The following is a 22,937-nucleotide window of genomic DNA, read 5'->3' as shown; positions in this document are numbered from 1 at the left end:
CACTCAGGCTGTGGGTGCATGCGTTGTGCAGCGAGGCCTTTGTGGAGGTGGCCGTGTCCCTGTGTCCCCCTGCCTGTCCCATATCCTGGGGCCGCTCTCCCGCGTGTGGTGCAGCATCGTGCTGGTGTCTGCCAGGCATTCTGTGCTTTCAGTGCCAGGACCTGCTGTGCAATTCGTAACCCAAGAAGCGCCCAGTTTTCCAAACTGCTGTACATTTCTGGTAAATCATGACTAAGAAAGAGGGCATTTCCAGAGGCTGTTATGGAGACAAATTTGGGGTTTACTGTTAATCATTCTTGTTGACTTGTCACTCTTTTGTCACTTATTGAGAATTCCTGGATTTAAATCCTGCGGGATGTGGTGAGCTGAGATTATTTTGCAGTGGAGCCCTGCCTGCTCCTGTGCCTGGCAGTAGGGCCGGCTGGTGCCTGGGCTGCTGGGAGCGGGGTTCCAGCGTTGGCACCTGCGAAATGCACTCTTCTGAGGAGGTTTTGGTCTATGGCCATGGGGACAACTCCAGTCCCATTGGAAAATATAAGATCGCTTGGTGAAGTTGTTTTATTGACCACAGAGCCCTTTCTCTTTTCTTCCAGATGACCGGGTTGATCAGCGAACCTGCCTGATCTGCGGGGACAGAGCTACGGGTCTGCACTATGGCATCATCTCCTGCGAGGGCTGCAAGGGGTTTTTCAAAAGGAGCATTTGCAACAAGCGGGTTTACAGATGCAGCCGAGACAAGAATTGTGTCATGTCACGCAAACAGCGCAACAGATGCCAGTACTGCCGGCTGCTCAAATGCCTCCAGATGGGGATGAACCGGAAAGGTAAAGAAACATGAGCTTGGCAGTGGTGGAGGCACAGGGGTGGAACAAAAGTTGTAGCTGATCTCAGACAGAGCCAGCCTTTACCTTTTTAGCCTGAATAAGCAAAAACTAAAATTTTACTTGCATAAATAAGCAACAACTTAAATAAATCTTGGTCTTTCTCAAATTCATTGGCTTGTCTTTGCCCCACCCCTGCCCATAAGGCAGGTGGAGTCTCAACTCCTTCCAGCTCAGGGTCACACAGGTGGGAGCATATCTTGTCATCAGAATTTTATAAATCAGAGTATTTTATTCTAAAACCCCTAACTGCTGGTGCTGTGAGATCCCTTGTGCAGGGCCAGCAGCAAGCCCCTGGGGGCTCTGGCAGCAGTCCCAAAGCTTTCTTTGTCTTTGCTACTTGCCCCCATCCCGTGGAGAACCCCCTTGTGCTCTCCCACAGGTGTCCAGTGCTGCTGTCTGTCCTTCTGGCACCAGGCACAGAGCTGCAGGCGTGGGGCAGCGCCGCCATCTCCCGGCCAGCAGGTCCCTAGTCCTGTAGCAGGCGCCTTAGTGGGGATGGGACGCAGCTGCTCATGGGCTGGTATTTAAGACTCTTTGCAAGCATGTCAGGACTGCTGTGTGCAGGAGGGATTTGGAGCTACATGTAAACATTTGCAGAGTTCACATGGTACAAACCTCCCAAACACACAGTGGATTTGTGGAAGGGACAAGGCTCAGGAGACCTGCAGCAGGGTCCTGCGGCGAGCCCTGTGCTGCCTCCTGGGGACAGGCTTGCCAGTACAAGAAAATGATTGTGATCAAGTTGCAAAGTTACTTCATAACTAGGTCTACATTTTTGAATTCAGATAAACCATAGAGATTAACATTTGAAAGGAACTTGCTTCGAGGAGAGTTTGGCTGCCCTGCCAGCCAGAAGCAAGACGGCTCCCCTGGCCAACGCGTGTTTTGAACTAGCCAGCCCTCTGGAAGCCTTCTGATGGCCTGCCAGCAAACCCAAACACCTTTTTGCAGCATACACAGCTAGCAAGGCTCCAAAACTTGCACTTAGGCAAAACATCTTGAATGCACTGTAATCTGGGAGACAGAAGAGTTCAGAGACAGAGCTGTGAACAGCAGGGCATGGTGTTAGTCAACAAAGGCTGAGCCTCCTACCAGAATGGGTGTTTATCTTCACTGATACCCAAATAAAATATCGCAGCAAATAGGAAGTATTGCCAAGCATCTCCAGGTATGGTACAGGGAATTCCTGCTACAGGAATTTTCCCTTAGATTTTCTCTAGTTTTCTGCTTCTGGAGAGCCCCCCCATCCCCGTGCACTGTACAACAGGGACAGCGACAAGGTCACGGCGCAGCTGGGAGAGCCTGCTGCCAAGTCTGCCCGGCCGCTGGGAAACAGCTTGGGCCCTGATAAACATGGGGATTGGGTCTGGGTGGACAGGAGGCACCGCAGACACTGCTTCTCTGCAGGGTGGCTGTGGTGGGAGGAAAACTCCGGCAGCATTTCTGTAATCGGGCTTCTTTGCAGCTTTCTGGAATTGTTTAAAGAGCCTTATGAATGCAACTGCTATACGGAGCAACCAGGCTGCTCTTCTGAAATGAAACTGCTTAGCTCAGTGTAGTAACGAATTTTAAATGAATAGTTTGCACGCAGCCAGCTTGGTGAAATATCTCCTCCACTTTCCACGATTGCTTTGGGAGGGCTGACCCTCTGGAGCAGTGGCAGTGTGAGCCAGCTGCAGTGAGTTGCTTTATCTCTGTGTCGTCTGCAGCATCAGCGGAGTCTGGGCGGGTGCAGCCAGGCCTGTGCCAGCCTCACAGGCTGAGTGGAGTGGAGTTAGACATTCTGCTGTTCGCATTTAGTTTTCTAGTGTTGAATTACTTCAGGAGGAGCAGTAGGGTTGCTTTCCATATGCCATCTCTCGAATTAAAACAAAATTGTCATAAAGGACTGACTGTTCCTTCATTCCTTGTTGCTCAAGGGTCATACTAACCTCTCCAAATAATGCTTGTTGCCACAGAAGTGTGTTGCTATTGGGGTGAGAATTGCTGCACTCCAGTGCATTTTAATCAGAATTAATCTTTTAAGACATAAAAGCAATATTAGAATAGTACATATCTATTTTTTAAATACCAAATAGCACTGCTCCTTACCATGATTTGGTTGTCTTTCAGCAATCAGAGAGGATGGCATGCCAGGAGGCAGAAACAAAAGTATTGGACCTGTCCAGGTGAGCACATGCAGAAATTTCTCTAGGGCTCTCTTTTGCTCTTGTTCTGCTGACCTTGGCACTCATCTCTGCAGCAGCTGGGCTTCCCCCTGCTGTGGCTGGGAAAAGGCAAGCAGATGGCCATTTTGGGATGAGGAAGGTCGGTCATTTCTGCAGGAGGTGCATTTTCCATGTGGTTTCCTTGCCATTACTCCTGGTTCTAGCTGCTGGGAGCCAGTCATGAGCAGCACACCCTGGGGTGGAGAAAGAGACACTGAGTGCCTTTGGGAGCACATAGGGGCGGTGCTGCTTTGGCAGAGCCCCCCAGACATGCCTCTGCCTCCTGCTAGCACAGCAGGGATTTGTCGCCCTGTCTGCTCGAGGTGCATGCCACGGACAGGAAGTTTGTAAGTAAAACTTGACTCTGCCATCTGCAGGAGAGGATGCATTGCAGCCTTGGGGCATCATGGTGGGTGCCTGCATTGGCAGCCTGGGATCCCTGCACTGCTGCTGGAGCCGTCAGAGCTGCCTGTCCTTCGTGAGCAGCACAGGGACCTCAATCCCTCCAAAGCTCCCAGTAAATCTTGCAGGCTGTGCACTGCAATTTCTAAAGTTGTTGCAAGAGGGGCTCCCAGTAAATGTCTTGCTGATTGATGACAGAGCTTGTCTGGAGATGTCTTGTAAAACGTGAGGTATTTCAGCACAGCAGCCTGTACTGAGTGCATGAGGATTGGCGGCTGTTTCTAGCTGGCTTCTGGAGAATCGGTCTTTAAAAAGTTTACTGTTTATTTTAATAAAACAGAAAGAACACCAAAAGCATTTTCTTTGACAGTGTACCTATGAAAGCACTACTCACTACAGCACAAAACAAAAAACATGAAAAGCCAGGCAGCCAGAAAGCACAGATCCTCTCTGACTGACCAAGAAGAAGGCAAGAATTCCTACAGCCCCGCTGGCTGCCAGCAGCGGAAGGGAGCCCAAATTATAAAAAAATCCCTTAGAAATCATATAGCACTTTCTACTGTTTGCAGACATCGTATTTATAGTGTTAGTTACTGATTCTTAAAGTCCACGTGGGTTTATCAAGGAAGAAGAAACTTTTATTTCTGGCCAGTTGATGACTCAGTTTTTAATGCCTCTCTGCAAAATGCCTCTATAGTAGAAGAGTAGCCGCTGCTAGCCAGAGCGGGGCCCTGGCCCTCTGAGTCGATGTGATCAGTCACTGCTGGACCATAGATCATGCCATCAGCTCCATGTCCCGGGGTGAGGCCCATTAGCTATTGCACTCTTCAGATGTTGTCCCTGGTAAGCCTCGTGCTTGTATCTGACTGTTTTTCAGGACTGGAATAAACTGTGAACAATGTTAGGCGCTTGAAAATTATGTTCAGAGTTCACTGCCCTTTCTTGCATCATGTCGATGTGAGGTCTCCCCATGCTGTGACAGCCTTGCGAAGAGGTAATGCACAGAATGCTAAAAAAAAAAAGCCCAAAACGTTGATGTTGCATACTCCTCACTACTGAGGGAACTCTTCTCCAGGGGTGTACCCAGCTCCTTGAAGCGTTTTACCCTGCTCAGTATTGAGGGATGCTCTCGATGGACTGGCTGCAATTGCTCCGTGGTTTTGTGCTGTTTGACAGTGGCTGATTTACGGCTCATTGCTGTGTGTGTTTGACATAATCCTTTCGTGTGTCCATTCCTCTCTGCTCTGTTATTGACACTTGAATTGTACTGCTGGAGCTGAAGGTCGCCACCATCAGCTGTAAATAGAATTTTTCATATATGTTGTTAAGTGTAAAGGGTGTTTGTAGGAACAGTGAAGTGTTTCTGTGAGGACAGGCCAGCTCCGGCCCTGCTCATTGCAGTGGGTGTTTGCATATGGAAGCTCTGCTCTGCCTTGTTTCTGTTCTCAGTGGAAGCAGCAGCTTGGCACTAACTTGATCTTATTTCTGAAAGATATCGGAGGAGGAGATTGAAAGAATTATGTCCGGACAAGAATTTGAGGGAGAGGCAAACATGTCATGGAGCAACAATGGAGACAGCGACCACAGTTCCCCTGGAAATGGAGTTTCTGAGAGCAACCAGCCTTCACCTGTATCTACTCCATCTTCAAGGTGGGAATTAACTCTGGAAGAGTTTCATCTTGTAATAATTCTGACTGTTTTCTTGAGTGATGCTTGGGGTCAATGTAGGAGAAGTTCACTGGGAATACCTCTGTGCAAGCTGAACGTGCTGCACATCCTTACATCTCTAAGTGCACTTTTAGAAAGACAGCCACTGGATTGAAAAATACTGAATTGAGAGGTGAAATGCTCGTGGTGAAATGAAAAAAGAAGGCAATGTTGAGTTAAAATTCCAATAATTGAAGTAGAGCTCTTAATTTGTATTGATTTTTTTTTTTCCTGCCGATCATGGCAAATTGATTAGCTTTCACTGCTCATTCTGTATATGCTCTTTTACTTCACTGTGCTCAGATTTTGAAAATAAATGAATTCCAGTTAGGTTGCTAATTGGCGGTGTTGTATTGTGAGTTACCATTAGTGCTGGCCTCCTGATTCAGCGTTGGACTGTAAACACAGCAAGGATCTCAGGCTTGCAGTCCATGTGCTTTCAGTTGCATTGTAAGCCAGGAGGTATTTGCGTTCAGTAGCTATATGAACTATTTAATTTACAGTCATAAATTCTGTCCCTTTAAGAAAGCAGGAGTGGAAGTGCTCGCTGCAGTCGGGTGTCTGCTCAGAATGGCTGCTGAGCAGCTGCTCCCTGCGCTTTGCTCAGAGGAACCGGCCGGGGCCGGGCTCAGCACAAAGCACCCGATCTGCATGCTCAGTTATTTCCAATGTAGGATTTAAACACAAAGGGATTTTTCGTTCATTCGTTCACATTTTTTTTCCTTTTCTATTTATATCCACATTTCTGTAGATGGATTTTTAACGTTTTAATGAAGTGGGTGGAATTTTTGTAGTATATTAAAAAGCTTTTCCTTTTCCAGTAGGTCCATGGAGCTGAACGGATTTGCTGCACTCAGGGATCAATATATTGGGACGCCAGTGTCCACGCACTATCAGTACCTCCCGCACCTTTTTAGCTATTCTGCTCACTCGGCGCTGGTGCCCCCCCAGGCGCGCAGCCTGGACCCCCAGTCGCACAGCCTGATCAACCAGCTGGTGTCAGCGGAGGACCTGGAGCCGCTCGGCACGCCGATGCTCATTGAAGACGGGTGAGTGCGCTCGGCGCGGTGGGGGCGGCCCTGAGCTCCGCGTTCTGGGCTGTGCTCCAGCGAGCTGCCGTGCTGCGCGGGGCGCTGGCGGCACGGGGAGCATGGGGAGCTGCTGCAGCCGCATTGCAGGCAGCAAAGCAGAGCCTGTCCTGTGGCGGGGCCGTGCCCGTGGCTGGGACTTTGCGGAGTGCTTCGGGCTGCACGTGCTGGGCTGAGGCTGCGCAGCAGCGGAGTTCAGTAGTTTCAGCCCTGAGGTGGCACTAGCCACGCACAAGAGCTGGTGACGAGCACCATGGCTGGGAAAGCACGTGGGTCTGGAATAACGCAGGGTCAGCTTGCGGGGGCCGCTTGCCCCGTGTCCAGGAGCCTGTGGGTGCTCCCCTGGCCCCAGAAGGCGCTGGCAATCGCCGCTGCCGCCGCCAGGTGACACTCTGGGCACTGGCATGCCGGGCGCTCGCACACCAGTTCTGGTGACATTTTTCTTGCTTTTCAAGTGCCTTGTCAGATTGTGTCATTCTGTGTTTTTAATTATTTTTATGCCTTCATATTAACTGTGCCTGCAGGTATAAAGTGACTCAGGCAGAGCTGTTTGCATTGTTGTGTCGTCTGGCGGATGAATTGCTTTTCAGGCAGATTGCTTGGATCAAGAAGCTGCCGTTCTTCTGTGAACTCTCGATCAAGGACTATACCTGCCTGCTCAGCTCCACCTGGCAGGAGCTGATCCTGCTTTCCTCGCTGACTGTTTACAGCAAACAGATCTTTGGTGACCTCGCGGACGTCACCTCCAAGTACTCGCCCTCTGACGATGAGCTGCACAGGTGAGGCGCCGGTGGGAGTTCTGTGCTTCCAATGTGTACTTGAGACTTCATATGTGACAGGCCATGGCTAGTTGGTGCTGAATGAAGGCTTCCTTTCACAGGGAGGTGTATGATGTTTCCTTTCCTTTTGGTCATGCAGCTGGAGTAGATGTCCTGAGATTTCAGTTTGTGGTTTCTGTCGAGACTGACAATTTTTCTGTCTAGTCTCTGTGGCTGCATGCAGTTCACAAAAACTTGTGTTCTGTGTTTCTCAGCGCATGGCAGATTTATTCCTAATTTTACCTGAACTTTCTTTACATCCTTCTTTAAGAATCTTTGCTACATTTTTGAATTTTTTATTCCATTTTTTATTCTTATTTCTTTCATAAAAGTTGTAGAAATCAAACTGTAAGTGAGGGAGAAAAAAAAGCAGCGTGGAGCTTTTGTTTTCAAGCTAACAACAGTATTAACAGCCAGAGAGGCTCCTGGCTGCCCAAGCAGGTAGCTGGTCAGAGAATTCCCAGCTATTGGAAGAGGAAGCAGGTTCTGGTTGCATCATCTTGAGGGTGGCTCTCCTGTAGCAATGCCATCTCCCTTCAGCACAACCCTACAAACCACCTTTATTGTGGGGAGAATGAAACAAATTAATCTGACACTTTGGGTAACCCTGAGATACAGAAATTAAAAAATTGTTTGGGCAATGGAAAGATTGTTCACAAAGCTGGTTGTCTTTATTATCAAAGTGTTCATTATTAATTGCTATTTCATTGTTTTTATTTCATAAATGTAAAGATGTTGCAACTTAGCTCTTGTTTTTCCATAGTCTGTACTATCTGATGCTCTGAGTAACCTGCCTGTCATTTATCATTTTGGCCAGGGTGATGATTTTTTTATGCTTTTTTTTTTTCTTCTCCTTCTGTAGTCTTCGTGACAGCCAGATCCTTTTGGCAGCAGTCACAATCTTACAATGTCATGACAAAATAGGTGGGATTTACCTGGGCTGCTGCCCACCCTCCGCTTTAACGTTTGCTCTGTTGGTGCTCTGCCTGTGCCAGGTTTGGTGGTATTGCAGGAGTCATTGGGGGATCTAAATGCTTAGTAAGGAGAGATTTAAAGTACGTCTGTACTCTCAGGTCATTGTACCACCGAGCAGTTCCTTGAGGTTCCTTTGTGCATTTCCCTTCACCCCCTGGAGACCAACTTGCTGAGGGCCACGGGGGGGGGGGTGAGGGCTGCCCCCAGATGCCTTGTTTCCTGGGGCAGGTTCCTGCTCCACACGCTCAGCCCAGCCGTTGCTATTCATCCCGTGCCTGGTGCTGCTCCTGTGGGGAGCAGCGTGGGTCAGAGGGAAGCACAATAACACTTGTTCCTATATTCATCCTTCCTTTTGTTTGCGCTGTCCTGGTCAGAGCCTCGAAAGAGAAGCGTGTGTTTCATTTGGGGTTTGTGATAAATACGAGCGAGAGGTAAGAAAACAGGACAAAGGAGGAACCCTCCCCCTTCAGAAACGGGAGATTCAAAGCCAGTAGCCTCAAAGGTCCTTCAGAGGAGATCTGTGCACATGGGTGAAAATAGGCATTCTTAGGAGTGGAATGCTGCTGTGGTCTCTTCTGATTTAGCTTTTCAAGTATCGCTAATTGTCATTAGGGAAAATGGGAAAATGCACACCAAAAGCCATTTGCGGGAAGCTGCACAGATGAGGGCTGAGTCTCTGTTGTCTTTGTGGCAGCTTATCCATAGCGTAACTGTGTGCATGTGGCAGGGGGACATACACTCCTGAGAAGCTGTTTCCTTCGGATTTGTGAGGGAACTCATCAAGAGAGGTTTCTGCCTTGAGGGGTTTCTTGAAGAGCTTCCATTTCCTTGGAGAATTCCAGTGCTGATTAGTGGTTATTGCAGAATGAAGTTTGGTCTCGCAGCCAGGTGAAAACAATTGCTCTGAGCTGTGCTGGTCCGGCTCATTGGGGTTATTTTGGTATTTAGCAAAATGACAGGGGCAATTCTAATGCTTAGGTAGGTGCCAGTGAACGCATCGGATGGGATCCTGTGTCTTATTCCACTCTAACAGCAGGCTGAGCGTTCTCCTGGGCTGCTGGATCAAATGTTTTCTTTTATTGTGCTGTTTTCTGTAGGTGAATATGAAATGAATGGATTCCTGACCTCCCCCAGCACTCTTCTGATAGCGCTTCTCTTCCCCCTCTTCCCAGCTGATCCTGATAACCCATAGCCAGAAACACGCCTGGTGTAAACTGCGAGGAAAGGTGTGTGGAGGAGTCAGTCCTCGGGAAGAAATAGGGCTGTGAAAAACAGAACAGCTTTGTTTGAAAGGGGGAGGAAAGTATGCAAGGAAAACTAAGGCAGTTCAACTGCAGGAATGAGAGAAGAGCTCTCCTGGATTTATGAAGTGATGAGTGGCTGGTAAAAATATGCATGCTCTAAAAACAATTAAACTCCACAGACAACTGAGTGGTCTTTGTGCTCATTAACTTCTTGAGCTTTGCAATCTTGCACCTGCAAGATTTTTAATGTCAACTTGAGAGCAAGAAAACTTGTACAACTTTAGATTAGCCGACAAGGCTTTCATCACTTACAATATTACTTTCCTGAAGAACTGACCCAAAGTTCAGATAGCTTGTTTTCGCTTCTCTGAGGCCAACCTCCACCGTGCATTTTACAAATAACTTTGAAGTAAACAAACATCCATGCCAAAATAAGGTGCTATTCAGTGAGAAGAGTTCTATTTTCGTTCTATTCAGAGCTGACTTTCTGGCTGCGCTCTTATTCTTTGTGCGGTACAATGGCAGAGCGCAGCTGACGCTTGCCGAAACACTTCTGTCCCACTTCTGAGGATTTATGCAATCCACGGTTTCTTTGAAACCAGTGATGTTGTGGTGAGAGGCACTCGGGAGAGGCCGGTACTGGCCATTTGCACACGTGGGCAGCTCCTGCAGGCACCAGAGCCGCTCCACGCCCTGCAGCTTGCTCCTGCTTCTTACCCCTGCTGCAGTCACCCCTGGTGTGCGGGGCCTGGCTCCTCTTGCAGCACGGGGGCTGGGTTCTGTGCCCCTAAGGTCTGCGCCGGGCGATTTCCCAGGGGGGAGGAGCCGTGTCCCTGTGCATGGGGCTGCCCTCTGCCACCTGTTGGTTCCTGGCTTCTCTCGGCTGGGGTGGGAGCTCCGGGAGAAGCCTGCAGCTTGTTTTCAGCAGGCTTCCTGTGCCTGAGGCTGATGGTTTTCTTGGAAACATCTCATCCCCCTCCTGTTTATGGAACTTCTTAGATGTTTATAGTTGTGTGTTTAGCGCTGGGCTCCCCCGTGGGACCGTATCTCCTCACCTGCTTGCTTTGAGCGAGCCCGTGCTGATGTGTGACAAATAGCCCATCTGCTCTGTGTGCTGCGCTGACAAACAGCGGGGCGGCCGTGCAGGGGACTGAGAGCTCTGTGAGTGCAAGCAACACGCGTTCAGAAGTGAATACAGCTCGTACAGGGGGAGAACTTCTCAGGACTGGCATCCGTGGTGGCTGCAGATCCCAGCAGTGGGCCTGAGACAGCCCTCACTGGCGGCAGTGCTGCTGCCATTGGGTCTCAGTGTATGTGTAGAATGCACAATGACTCCTGCCTGGACTGTTTGAGGGAAGGGGTTCAGAAGGAAATAGCAGGCCTTACTTAGACTCCGTGATTAACCTCGGGTATTGCATCTGCAACCTGGAGTTTCACTCACGTTAGCCTTGGTTATTTGTGTTTTGGTGCATATTTGTATTTGCAAGGAGGGTCCCAGCCTTACTGCAGTGTCTCACCTCAAGAAGCTGTCAGCTGAGGAAGACGAGCAAACCATAATGGGCAATAAATACGGTTGTGCAGAAGTATGGAGTCTCCATGTCCCACGTTTCCTCATGGGAATTTTAGGGAGGGGATGGGAGGTCCTCACCTGTCCATTAGATAAATGAGGAGCGCTGTTGTGTGTGGGTCAGTGAGATTCTCTGATGTTTAAAACAACGCTAATTCAAATGGCATTACACAGATAAAAGAAACTGTAGGCACTTCTGGTGTTGGAAATACAAAGTGAAGGAGGATGCCTGCTCCGTCAGGTGGGAAGGTGCTGTCCTGATTGGGACTTGGGGCAGTACAAGTGTGGAGAGGCAAAGCAGCTTGCCTGCAAGCATACAAGAGGTTACAGCATGTTCCTGGCTCCACTGGATGCCTGGAGCAGGCTGGAAATAAACTGAAGCACTTGCTTCTACTTCCATTTAGCAGTCCCAGCAGACTTGAAGCAGATTTGGTGAGGGTTTTTTGAATACTATTGCAAGATTTTAAAATCTCTGAAGTTCCTAAAATGAGCTTCTTGCCTTTCTTGTGTGGGCTGTGTCCCAAATATGTTGATGTGTGATCTCTGTCCTCCAGATTCAGTGAAGAGGGGATGGAGGTGATGGAGCGGTTGATCTACCTCTTTCGCAAATTCAACCAACTGAAGGTCAGCAACGAGGAGTATGCATGCATGAAAGCCATTAACTTCCTAAATCAAGGTGAGTCAGTGAAGAGAAGGAATCAGTCCTGCTGGAGGAAGGATCTGAAACCCAGGGACTGATGTGGGCTCTGCAAAGCCTCCACTGTCATGCAGACAGCAGACACCAGTGTGAGGAAGTTCTGGAAGTGAAGGAATGCTTTTGCTTAGTTGCTTTTATTGCCTTTAAATGTAGACACCAAGGACAGTACTTGTGCCACACATACAGTTGGAATGTATCTAAAATGCTCATATCAGAGTAAGAATATAACAGAGGAACTGGTAACATTTGTCTGGAGAGCATTTGGGTGACTGATTACTTACCAGCTGCTGATGAACTTTTCAGCAGTCGTCTGAAAGTAACATTGGTGTAGATGGATGTTTAGGCAAATTAACAATTAATTTGCATGATTTTTTTCCATAGTAAATAATAATCTTTCACAGATTCAAAACTGAAAATGTGTTTGTTCTTCTGCTTGAAAGAGTGGCTTTGTAAAAACAGATCCTTCCTTTGTAGAGCTTTCCTGACTCTCTTAAGTGATTTACCTTCAGGATTTATGCTGGGGTCACCTAGCTGGCTTCCTACTATTTAGAATCTTCACCAATATATTTTCCTATGTCTAATGCTAACTCTTTAAAGTGGGAAGTGTTCAGGAATGAATGTGCAGGCAATTAATTCTGCCTAATGAGGGGTGGTATCCTCCTGTTGGTTAACCAGTGTATTGGAGCCAGCAGTTAAGCCTGTTGCAAGACCCTTGAAAATCTTTAATTAAGTCAATGCAAAATGAAATGTAAATTAATTCTTCAATGTGCAAGGAGATCCTGGTCAGTTCCTAACAAATGCAATGGGCTGAAATAGTTTGGAATCAATAGGTTTGTTGTGACTCCCTTTCCAGTAGTTGCCTGTTGCCATTACAAGTCTGTGGAGCCTCTTGGGACATTTCTTTATGTTGTGTGTGCATAAATGAAGAGAAGTATGGAGAGGAAAATGCTTAATAGATGGTGTTCAGCTGTAATTTTGGAAATAAATGTCCCCAGAGTCTTTCATGCTGTGAAAGATAGTTGCAGTCTGTAAAATGTGCTGAAAACTCCCTCCTCCCCCACTCATTTTCACCAGGAGATAGTGCTGACGCTTCAATGTGTGCCCGGGCTGAGATTCCGGTTTGCTTCCCTGGGCAGTTTCCTGACACTTCTTTAGCTGTCTCCATTGTTTTCCAAAATGTATTTTCATTAACTTCCTGTCTTCTTTTATTTTTAGTTGAAGTTTGCAATTTTTTATGTGAAATACCTGAAAATTATTTTTAAAAGTCAGCTTTTGGGCAACAGATAAATGCCTCTTCCGTCAGATGGTCTCATGAGACTGAGCCCACAGCGAGGGTCGCGTAGTTTCCGTATTCCAACCGCATTGGATCCCCCCCAGGACACCCAGCAGATGTCATTGATCATGCTGAAAGGTGGCAGTGGGACTTCCTGCCACGCTCATGGCTTGGAAACGTCCACTTTTCCTTTGCATTCATTGCCTGATGTGGGTAAAGCTGAATTTTAAAATAAGAACTTGTCAAGTTTGTAAAGCTCATTTGACATAATTCATAAGCAGATGGGAAGAAATATGATGATACCTTGAATTAGCAGAGTCAAACGCTTTCCTCAGCCAAGATGATACAGCCAAAATCACCATGTTTCTGTCTGAGGAAGTATTACATTGGATCCGCTGTGAGGACAAAACCTTGACACGCAGCTGCTTTACAGAAGCCAGGCAGGGATTTAAGGTTGCTAGAGCTGCTATCTGCAAGGGAGTGCCCTGAGCACTGAAGATGAGCAGGTTAGGGCATCAGCTATTCCCATCCACGTCTTTGTGGAAGGAGGTCTTGTGCCCAGGCACACCGGGAGTGAAGTCTCTGTGTAACTGGGCACTCACAGTCAGCCTCCAAAACAGTGACCCAGCTTAGAGTTTTAGAAATCAGTCTGTCCTCCCAAGAAGTGTGAATCTGCTGCTGTTCTCAGTTGTTTTCCTCATGTTTTTATCGCTGTGATCATATTTGCTTGCAGACATTAGAGGTCTAACCAATGCATCCCAACTGGAGCAGCTGAATAAGCGGTACTGGTATGTTTGCCAGGACTTCACAGAGTACAAATACCCGCACCAGCCAAACCGTTTCCCGGATCTAATGATGTGTTTGCCAGAGATACGATATATTGCAGGTAACTTCTAAGCTCTTCTCCCACGGCAATCATTTGCAAATTATTAAATCTGCTTTTGAAAAAAAGTTAATGTACAAGAATGGAATCCTTGCCCACTTTGTTGGAGGGTCTTTATGTGAGACCTCGTTCTGTTCGAGCTGCTCCCCTGGCTTTGAGGCGGTCTCTGCCACCCCCAGGTCACCCAGCCATGCCGACTCTTTGGCACGTTGTCCCTGTTGTGCCCCCTGTGCCAGGCACGTGTGCTGTATGCTCGTGTTCCCCTGCTCCCAAGGAGGTGGGCCTTGCCCCCGAAGTGCCCACGTGCAGCATTTCAGTCAGGCTCGTCTTTTATTTTCTTCCCTCCCATCCTGGCTCAAAGGCATTTTGTCTCAAGCAGGCGTGGTCCTGGTGTGAGTTGTTTCAGGAGAGGCAGGGAAATCCTCGTGTGCTGCCTGGGGTGCTCAGTCAGCAGGGCAGCAGCAGGCCTGCAGGTAATCCGTGCCTTGGCTGCTCTGGGCCTCGGCACCTCTGAGACGTGCGGGTGAATTTCCTAGTTCAGCTGTGTCACTAATTAGATCTGCAGGGTCTGGTGTTATTAAGATATTGTTTGTTCCTAGATGTTGTGGTAAAGGAAGATACTTGTCTCCTTGTGTCAAGGCTCCGTGTGCTTCGTCCTACCCTGTTGTAATAAACCAGATAATAATCACATAATAGCGCACATAATTTACTCACTGAGATCAACAAGGGAGTTTGAGGAGGGAAAGGATTTAGTCTTTCCCAGTTTCTGTAAATACTGCTCCATTGTGGAGAAATCATTTTGATCTGACTTTGCCCATTTATTTAGCTTTCATTTCAGTAAATAATAAATCCTGTTGTGCCCAAATGGGTATCAAATGTCTAATGTAGCGGGAGGATGATTAACTGTTTCTCTGAGAGGTTCAAGGTAAAACCGTCATCAGTGGAGCTGGCTTAGGTGTCTCTCGGAAATCTGATTCAGGAATGGCTGCTAATTCTGATCTTTTTCTTAACAGGAAAGATGGTGAATGTCCCGCTGGAGCAGCTGCCTCTCCTTTTTAAGGCCGTTCTGCATTCCTGCAAGACCAGTGTGAGCAAAGAGTGAGCCCAGCTTGCCCCGGCCGGTGCCTTACTCTGTGCCTCAGGCAGGGAGCAGGCTCGCCTCCAGAGGAAGGGGGAAACATGATCAAGGCAGGAGGGAGGTGCTGAGACAGGGCAATGGGTGTCCCTGCCGCTGTAGCAAGAATCTTTTGTTTGTTTTTGTTGTTTTTTTTTTACTCTTTTTCCTATATATTTATTTCACGACAGAGTTGAATGTATGATCTTCAACACGATGCACATGGTTCTGTATGAATGCAGCAGATGCATTCTCCAGCAGTTTACAGAATGTGAAGATGTTTAAAGTTGCAGTGTTTGTTAGGGTTAGTTCTTTTGTATTTTGGGGCTGGGGACTGAGATGACTAAGACTACCTCAAGGAGAAGATGCTGTTCGCACACTGCTCTTTTCGTGATTTGTATCCAGAAGTGTTTGTCGTAGAATTCAAACTGCCTCACCTCATTGACAGAGCTGTCAGTATCCCAAATGGACGATTTTGGAAAAGGGGGTGTTAGAGAAGTGCCAAGCTTTTTGGTTTGTTTAAAAAACTTAAAAAAAAAAAAAAAAAAAAAAAAGGGAGTGGAGAAGAAGGGAAAGTCTGTCTAGCCAGTAGTTTCCTTTTCCTCCAGCAGTTTTCAGATGCAGGTGGTAATGCCTGTGGTTTTCTTGAATCCTGCCACCAGGTTTGGAGGGCTCCTGAGCCAAGAAGGGCTCTCACCCATTCCCAGCTCGATCTGTGGGATGGCGAGCTGCCCTCCTTCCCTAGCCTCCCCAGCTGGGCTGCCTCTGCTGCTGCAATGCCTTTCTGTTTAATTGAAACTGTGCTGTTGCAGTTCATAGCAGGCTCCCAGCATGGCAGCAGTAAGGTTCTCTTGTTGAGAGAGTGAGACCTGCAAATAATTTCTAATTGCTTCCTTAACATCCATTTCAGGTTCATAAAAACAGGAAAAACCTACTGAGGGAAGAGGCAGGGTTGCCCCTTTTAGTGTATTCCCCAAAGATGTCATTGACTACTGAGGAGACTTCTGCATTGCAGCCATCAGAAGCAGCTCATTTCTGGGAACTGCTAACTTACCCTGTGATGAAATGCAGCCTGCATAATGGTGACAAAAGGACTCCAGGATCCTCTGGCATGGCTTTGTCTGCTGGACTCGGGGAGTGCATGATCCGTAGTTGTATCCTGTCAAGATAGTTTTATTGTTTGGTGAAATCCCTTCTTACCAGGAAAAATTGGTATGGCTACACAAGATGGTGAGCTGTTTGTCCCAGGTGTTGGAAGGCTTGGGTTTTTCATCTAGCAACCTCCACACCACTCCAGCGAATGGCGGAATGGCTTAATGACAGCCGGGTAGCTGTCTGAGTAATTGCTCAATGCTGGCATTTGTCTCAGTTTGAGTATCTCGTGGGTAATCTCCTGGCGTCCTTCCCATAGTGGTGGTGGGGAGTTTCAGGGAGGTACTCTTATTCTGATTTTGGGTGCTGATTCTGTTGCAGCCTAAGAGCCCTTGTGAGCCACTGGCTTGGCACTCTCTGGGTTACTCGGCAGCGATGTGGGGCTCCGGGTGCTGCCTGGAAGAGCTGGCTGCTCGCTGAGGCTGCCCCTCGGGGGCGTGCTGCTGGCTAACAGCAGACCCAGGGCAGCATTGCGTTCTTTGGAATTCTGCCTGGGAATCTTCCAGCTTGATGGTTTCCCTTTTCTAAAAGTCCACTAGCTGTTCATTTTTCACTATTTAAATATGATGTTACGGGTAACAGCTGCTGGGACCAGCAGCAGTTCAGTTTGATAGAGCTTCACAAATCCAAAGTTGGTTCTGTAAATCTCATTTACTTTCTGATTGTAAAATGAGACAAGCACATATTTCTCAGGAAGGCCTTCTGCATACATCGTATACCTCAAGTGTAAATGGGAAGATTTTAGTATACCTGTTTGTAAGTTAGAAAGTATTTCTCCGCTTTTAACTTTAATTTCCAAATAGCTTGATATGATCTTTTTATTACGGGTTATCTTCTGACTTGCTGTTCTATACACTCAAAGAATTGTTAAACTGAATAGGAATAATTTTATTCTACAATCACTGAATTTGTATAATCTGCTGATGAATGAGAGTTAGTTTTAATAAGTGTACATAAAAGCAGTCATCTTATTGCCAAATACTCAACAAAACCAATCCGTTTGTTATTCTGAGTTTATCCAAAATACTCCCAAGACTCATGCTGTACCGATAACGGCGGAACCCCTAAATTCGTTTAGGAAGATGAATCAACAACAAATGTTCTTTCTATTGTATACACCAAATTTTGTAAAGGTCGATTGGCAGCATTTATTGTGGGGAGTAGAAGAGCCTTACTAAACTGACAAGTAAGGGAGAAGCTAGTACACCAAACCAGAATGTAACTCACTGGACAGTCATTCTTAATACCTTCTGCACCGAGTCCTCTAATGACTTGTATTTTTTAAACAGGGTAAAGTGAATGTGTTGCTTTGCGAACTCAGGTATTATGAGAAGGTAGGAATGTAGCTAGAAATGTAGAGACGTTAGGTCAGTCGCTAGATGTATTTGTGAATTTGGTTTGAAGGACACCCTGGAAAGGTTGGAATTTTTGTTCCATTCTTCACGTAACATTCGGTTTACAGGGACTCATATTTTATTTGTGCTTAATGCTAGTAGGGGGAAGTTCATTATCTTTGGTATCTATCTGCTGTTGCTTATCTGACCTTCTGTCATAGAGGAATCAATCAACAATAATAGTCTTTGGTAGAATTTTCTGCCATGACAAGTCAATTTTTATCCCCGATTTGAAAGATAAATTGGCTGACTGACCCCCTCCTCTCCTTCATAGCATTTGTGCAAATGGAAAGCTGAAGAGTTACTTTTAATCCAAACAGAGATCTGGGACATAAATTTGAAATGCACGGGCTCACCTTTTCAGAGGAGGTCTGCGTAGGTACCTTGTTGCTGTTTTACAGCTTGCGGCTCGTCAGCATTGGAGAGAATAGAGCAGAAATTGCTGCTGCAGGTGATGGGGATGAGTCTGAGATCCAGGGGCGAGACCCCAGGCCTTGAGCAGAAGCTCTGACAGCCGCTGGCTTTCCTTCCCTGCTTGCCTCAGGTGGGGCTTCTGTCCCAGGAGCGGAGCCGCATCTCTGTGGTGCGTCAGCAGCAAGTTCTTTCCTCGAGAGGGCTGTGCGTGGCTGCCAGGAGCTCCCAGATGCCAGGACCTTCCTAACCTCAAGGTCCTGCAGATGGCAACAGTGGCGTGGCAGGATCAGGCCCCGCAGCCATTTTGCACGCACACCAGCTGCTTTCTAACGGTGAGGCGTGCTGGTGGCTGCCATCTCGCTTGTCTCAGCTTGCTGGCCCGCACTGCTGGCTGGGGCACTGTGTGCTGTGGGACCCAGCTGTAGCTCCGGCATCTTCTGTAGGTCTGAAATGTTGAGCTTCTCCAGTCCGCTGTCACGCAGGGGCTGACGGGAGCGTCTGAGCCGCACGCACAGGGGCTCCTCTGCACGGGGCGGGCACAGCCAACTCAGGTTCACTGTTTTAAGTCTTGTCCTTCGAACCAACCTTTTTAAACAAAAAACTTGAATTTCTTTTTATTACATTTTTTAAAACTACAAAACAAACAAAAAAATCTTCTGTGAATGTGCTATTTACCGTTCATTCTTTCTTCTTTCTTGGTTTTGATTTGAAGCTATGAAGCTTGGTGTCTGTGAAGTGTTGTTATTTCTGTATTTCTCAGGATAATAAGCGGCAATCATCCCTGCCATGCCGAAGGCAGGAGAAGGGGGGAAACGTGGGGAACTACTTTAGGTGTGAAGCTGATTTTTAAGTTTTAGATGATGTGTGAATTGGGGGTGATGCATGAGACGTCAGGATCAAGCCGTAGCGTTTCTCTGGGTTCTCAGTGTGTTGTTTGCAACGCACAGCAGCTCAGGGATAAGTATTTAAACGTGACCCAGAGAAACCCTAAGTTTTGATGTTGCAGTGGTTGCTTCTTTCATGCCTTGTCTGGAGGACTCTGAGATCTGAACGAAGCCTCCCCTGGAGATTTTGGGGGCACCGTTCTGGGTTTGCTGCTGGGAAGCGCGCTGCCTTCCGCTCAGTGCCCTGGGAATGGCAAAGGGCAACGTGCCGTCCTCGTGGGGAGCTGCACTTCCCCTGCGGGCGCGTCACCACGGGGAGTGGGAGATTCCCCCTGCTTCCATCTTCAAAGCAGCTCACAGAATCATGGAACTCTTTGGGTTGGATCACCAAATCCAACCGATGTACCCCATCCTTTTTTTGCCCTCTATGTCAAATGTGTTCAGTGCTCACGGGAAAGCTAAAATTGGGTGCTAGTTAATAGGACAGAGTCTCTGGCAGACAGTCCCATCCCTGCTGTCGGTTGGTTACTTAGGAATTGGAGCATTTTAATTTCCAGTTGGTGCAGCTTCCTCTTCATGCTTGCTCGGAGCACTGTCTCTCTCAGACGCATGGACAGGGCTCTCTGCAGCTGCTGGGGACACCCACAGCAGCACCGGGCTCTGCAGAGCAGCAGCACTGAGCCCCCGGGGTCAGCGTCGGCAGTGGGGCCGCAAGCCGCGGCCGGGGCGTGTGTGCAGAGGTTACAGCAGCTGTGCAGAGAGCTGGGGCAATGCAGGCAATGTCTCTGCCGTGAAAAAAAAATTGAAAAAAGCAAGAGATACTGTGCGGTTGACCTCTAACAGGTCTATGAAAGAAGCAACACAGCTCAGTGGCAGAAATGCCCCTAGGGGCAAAAAGAAACAGAAATTGAAACCAGATGACGATCAACCTTAACAAAGCCTTTTGTCGATTCATTGTTTTCTTACAATTTATAAAATGTCTTGTAATAGTTGATAACATTATTGACTCAATTTCCATGACAAAACTACCTCGTGTGACATCCTGTTTATCATCTCAAAGGGATTGTGTGAAAAACAAAATGCTGCCGGTGTTTGGTGCTGGTGCGGCCCAGAGAGAGCGTCTGCAGTTGTTGCCCTGCTGCTGGCGGTGGCTGTGTGATGGAGCGATGCTCTGCGCCTTGGCCACCGCCGCCCCCAGGCGCCGGGTGCCACGCAGTGCTGAAGGTGCAGGGTGAGAGCGCTGCGGTGCCGTGCAGGGCTGAGCTCTGCATTCCCTCCTGGTGCAGCACGGTGCAGGATGTGCTCTGCCGGCTTGGCTTTGTTGGAGCCCAGCCTGGAGCAGGCTGCAGCCCCGTCCCTGCGCTGCTGGCCTGGGGCTCGCAGAGCTTTGCGTCCTGGCTCATAGGGCATTCCCAAAGCGGGATGGTCCTAGTGCGTAGGACCCTCCGCAGACGTTCCCAGAGATGGTTTCTCCCAGCAGCACGCTGCGTTTTTCCCACAATCCCTTGTGTAAATCAGGGAAGCCGGATGTCTCCTGGCATGGCATGCTGTTACAGCTGGAGCTGGCCTGGCCTCGCTGCGGCCTCACCGGCGTCCCCCAGCCCGCACGGGGCACAGCGCTGTCCCCGCTCCGCTGCTCTGCTCTGTGACTTGACTACCTGTGGAAATGTGACCAATAAGTGTTGAACGCATGTTTAGCGAGTGTTAGCTGTATGAACTAATAAATGTGAATTGTTCTGCACTGCTGGCCGGGCTGCTGTCTGCTTTCATCCTCTGCCCTGGGGTGTGGCTGCCCCAGTTGCTGGCCCTAGGACGTGTCTCGGCAACACTGGGTCTCATGGGGTGCATGAGCCTGCCCGTGTCTCACCAAGAGCAGGTGTCGGGGTGGGCCGGGGGCACTGCGAGGTGTTGGCCCCACCACAAGGGCTGGGCAGCAGGGTCAGGATGGGTCAGCCAGAAGAGTGCACATGCCTGGGGGCACTGACAGCAGCTGTGGAGACTGCACAAACCCTTTGGAGATCTGAGGTGGTGTGAGGTGGACACTGCGCTGAGCTTCTCATGTTTGCATCTTTGTATGCAGTGGGTGCACATCGAGGCCCATGCACTGGGCACTGGCACTGAGCCTGTCTTGGCATTGCTCTGCAGTCTGTGAACTGCTGAACGTACAGATGGTGGCTCTGGGTCCTGCATGGAGCAGATGGATCCGCGTAGGGTTGCTCACGAGGGCAGCATTGTCCTCCTTCAGCAGACATTTTTTACTTAGGAAAGTCTCCAGCATCTCTTTCAACAACAGAAATCCTTTTGTTCAGACCCAAAAGGGCTTTGATCTGGGAGCAGGACAGAGGAGCTGCCTCGCTCTGGGCCAAGCCAAACAGCGGTGGCTGCAGGATGGCTGCAGGTCAGTCATGTCCCAGACCCCAGCTTCTCTGCAGCATTGCTCACTCCTGCCTTGCTCCTTCGGGGGCTTATTGAGCCTCAGAATGAGCCACGCCACTCTGCTCCTCTGCCATGTACTCTCCCTTTTCCTGTGCCCCTCCACTGTGTTCATTTTGCTTATTTACAGCACTTCTCCTTTCAGTGGAGCAGCTCCAATGCCTGTGGCCATACTGCCTGGATTTTTTCCCCGAGGGGCCCTGGAGGTTGGCGGTGCGTGGGGCGGTGCAGAGGACGTTGTACTTGCAGGGTTGGGTTTGCCCAGCGCCAAGGCAGAGCCTGGGGATGTTCAGTGGCACGGGGGCTGCTGCGGTGGGAAAAGTACCGACACGTTTTAATTTCCAGCTGAACCTCTGCTGACCACTGTATTTTGATTAGAGCTCTGCTTCCTTTTCATCTCTGAGCTCGGGCTGGTGACAACTGCCGCAGCCTCGTGCGCCGAGTGCCATAGTTTATCACCGAAGGCCAACTGCTCTATGAATCCAGAGCCAGCGCTGAACAAATCACGCTGTCACCAACGTCAAACTTGTTAACCTGATCTTTGGTGGATCACCAGTGTCAACATTGCACGGGACATACATTATCGGGCCCAAGGACTTTGGGAGATGCGTTTGTCAGGCTGTTCTGTCACAGTCCCACTCTTGACCTTCACAAAGTAACTTTCAAGGATAAGCCGCCTTCCTCTTAAAGAGAGAAGCTGTCCCCCGGAGGGTCACCCGCATCCAGGGTGGGGTGCGAGGTGAGGATGGGGCTCCCTGTGTGATGGGCAAAGGCCTGCAGGCATGGCTCCGGGCTGAGGGGCCCTCTGTTCTCATTCCCTACCACCACCCTCTCTCCTCTGGGCTCCCACCTTGCCACCAGCTGCTCCCACGTTGTGCAGGGGTCAGACGAAGGACAGCCACCGCTGCCAGGACAGCGGCAGTGTGTCCCCAGCGGGCTCCTGCCCACCGCTCCCTGCTGGTGCCTGGTGCTGGGATGGGGCTGTGCGGGGCGGGGAGCGGCCATCGGCCCCCCAGGCAGGCGCTGGGCTCCCACCCCACGCTGCTCTCCCCACAGGGTGACCCCGCTAATCAGCTGTGAAAGAGAAAGAAAGCCGAAAAGAAATCTTTCTCTCTGCTAACCTCATCACAATAAAGATTCCTATAGAGAGCTCTTATCCTTGAAGAAAATGAGGCACATAAGCAGGAATAGTAAACAAAAGGCTGTCATTTTGACCCAGGAGTGCTTCATGTTGTTGGCAACTGCCAAGAGGAAACATAAAGAGAGGCTGCATCCAAGTCCCAATTATGCAGAACTATGTGACTGATATGTCAATGAGTCCCCCCGGGAGGAGACCACCAGCGCTTCACGGCACTGCCTGCGCACCATCTGCACACACCGCCATGCGCCGGGCCTGCCCGCGCCCCCAAGCGCAGGCGTGCGTGGCATCGGAAGAATGCGGGGGACAAGGTAATGTCATCGGCAGCGCTATCGCCAAAGTCCTCGCCGCGTGCATTATCGGTGCGGGCCGCAAAGTCAGGGACTGCGGGCAGCCGGCGGTGCAGGCAGCCAGCGGCGGCCAACAGTAGTGCTGACCACACCTGCTGCAGGCACGCTCCGGGAACGTGGCGCAGGCAGGAGGGCTGCCCTGCTGCCGATAAGCCACGTGGATGGAGATAACATCCCAGGAGGAGATATGCTTTGCTGAGCATCAAGGCTGCGCACCAGCGAGAAGCCAAAGCGCGGCTGCAGCCCGCGGCGGTGGTGCGGTGCAGTGGGCTCAGGCTGTGGTCGCGCAGCCCTATGGTGCCCATGGCAGCAG

At 49.2% G+C, this 22,937-nt stretch overlaps 1 protein-coding gene across 1 annotated transcript; it reads left to right on the top strand.

Moving 5' to 3' along the window:
- On the top strand, window positions 594-20,444 carry NR6A1 (nuclear receptor subfamily 6 group A member 1; the record flags this gene model as incomplete). The annotated part of the gene is given in 8 exon segments (XM_021413644.1): window positions 594-824; window positions 2,997-3,052; window positions 4,986-5,143; window positions 6,022-6,249; window positions 6,813-7,067; window positions 11,447-11,568; window positions 13,596-13,748; window positions 14,759-20,444. Coding segments are annotated over 8 exon segments (1,292 nt in total), but the record flags the coding sequence as incomplete, so codon positions are not given.

This window comes from Numida meleagris, chromosome 16, assembly GCF_002078875.1.
Source record: "Numida meleagris isolate 19003 breed g44 Domestic line chromosome 16, NumMel1.0, whole genome shotgun sequence".
NCBI lineage: Eukaryota > Metazoa > Chordata > Aves > Galliformes > Numididae > Numida > Numida meleagris.
Note: the sequence above shows the minus strand (reverse complement) of the source record. Positions and strands in the feature narration are given on the sequence as shown.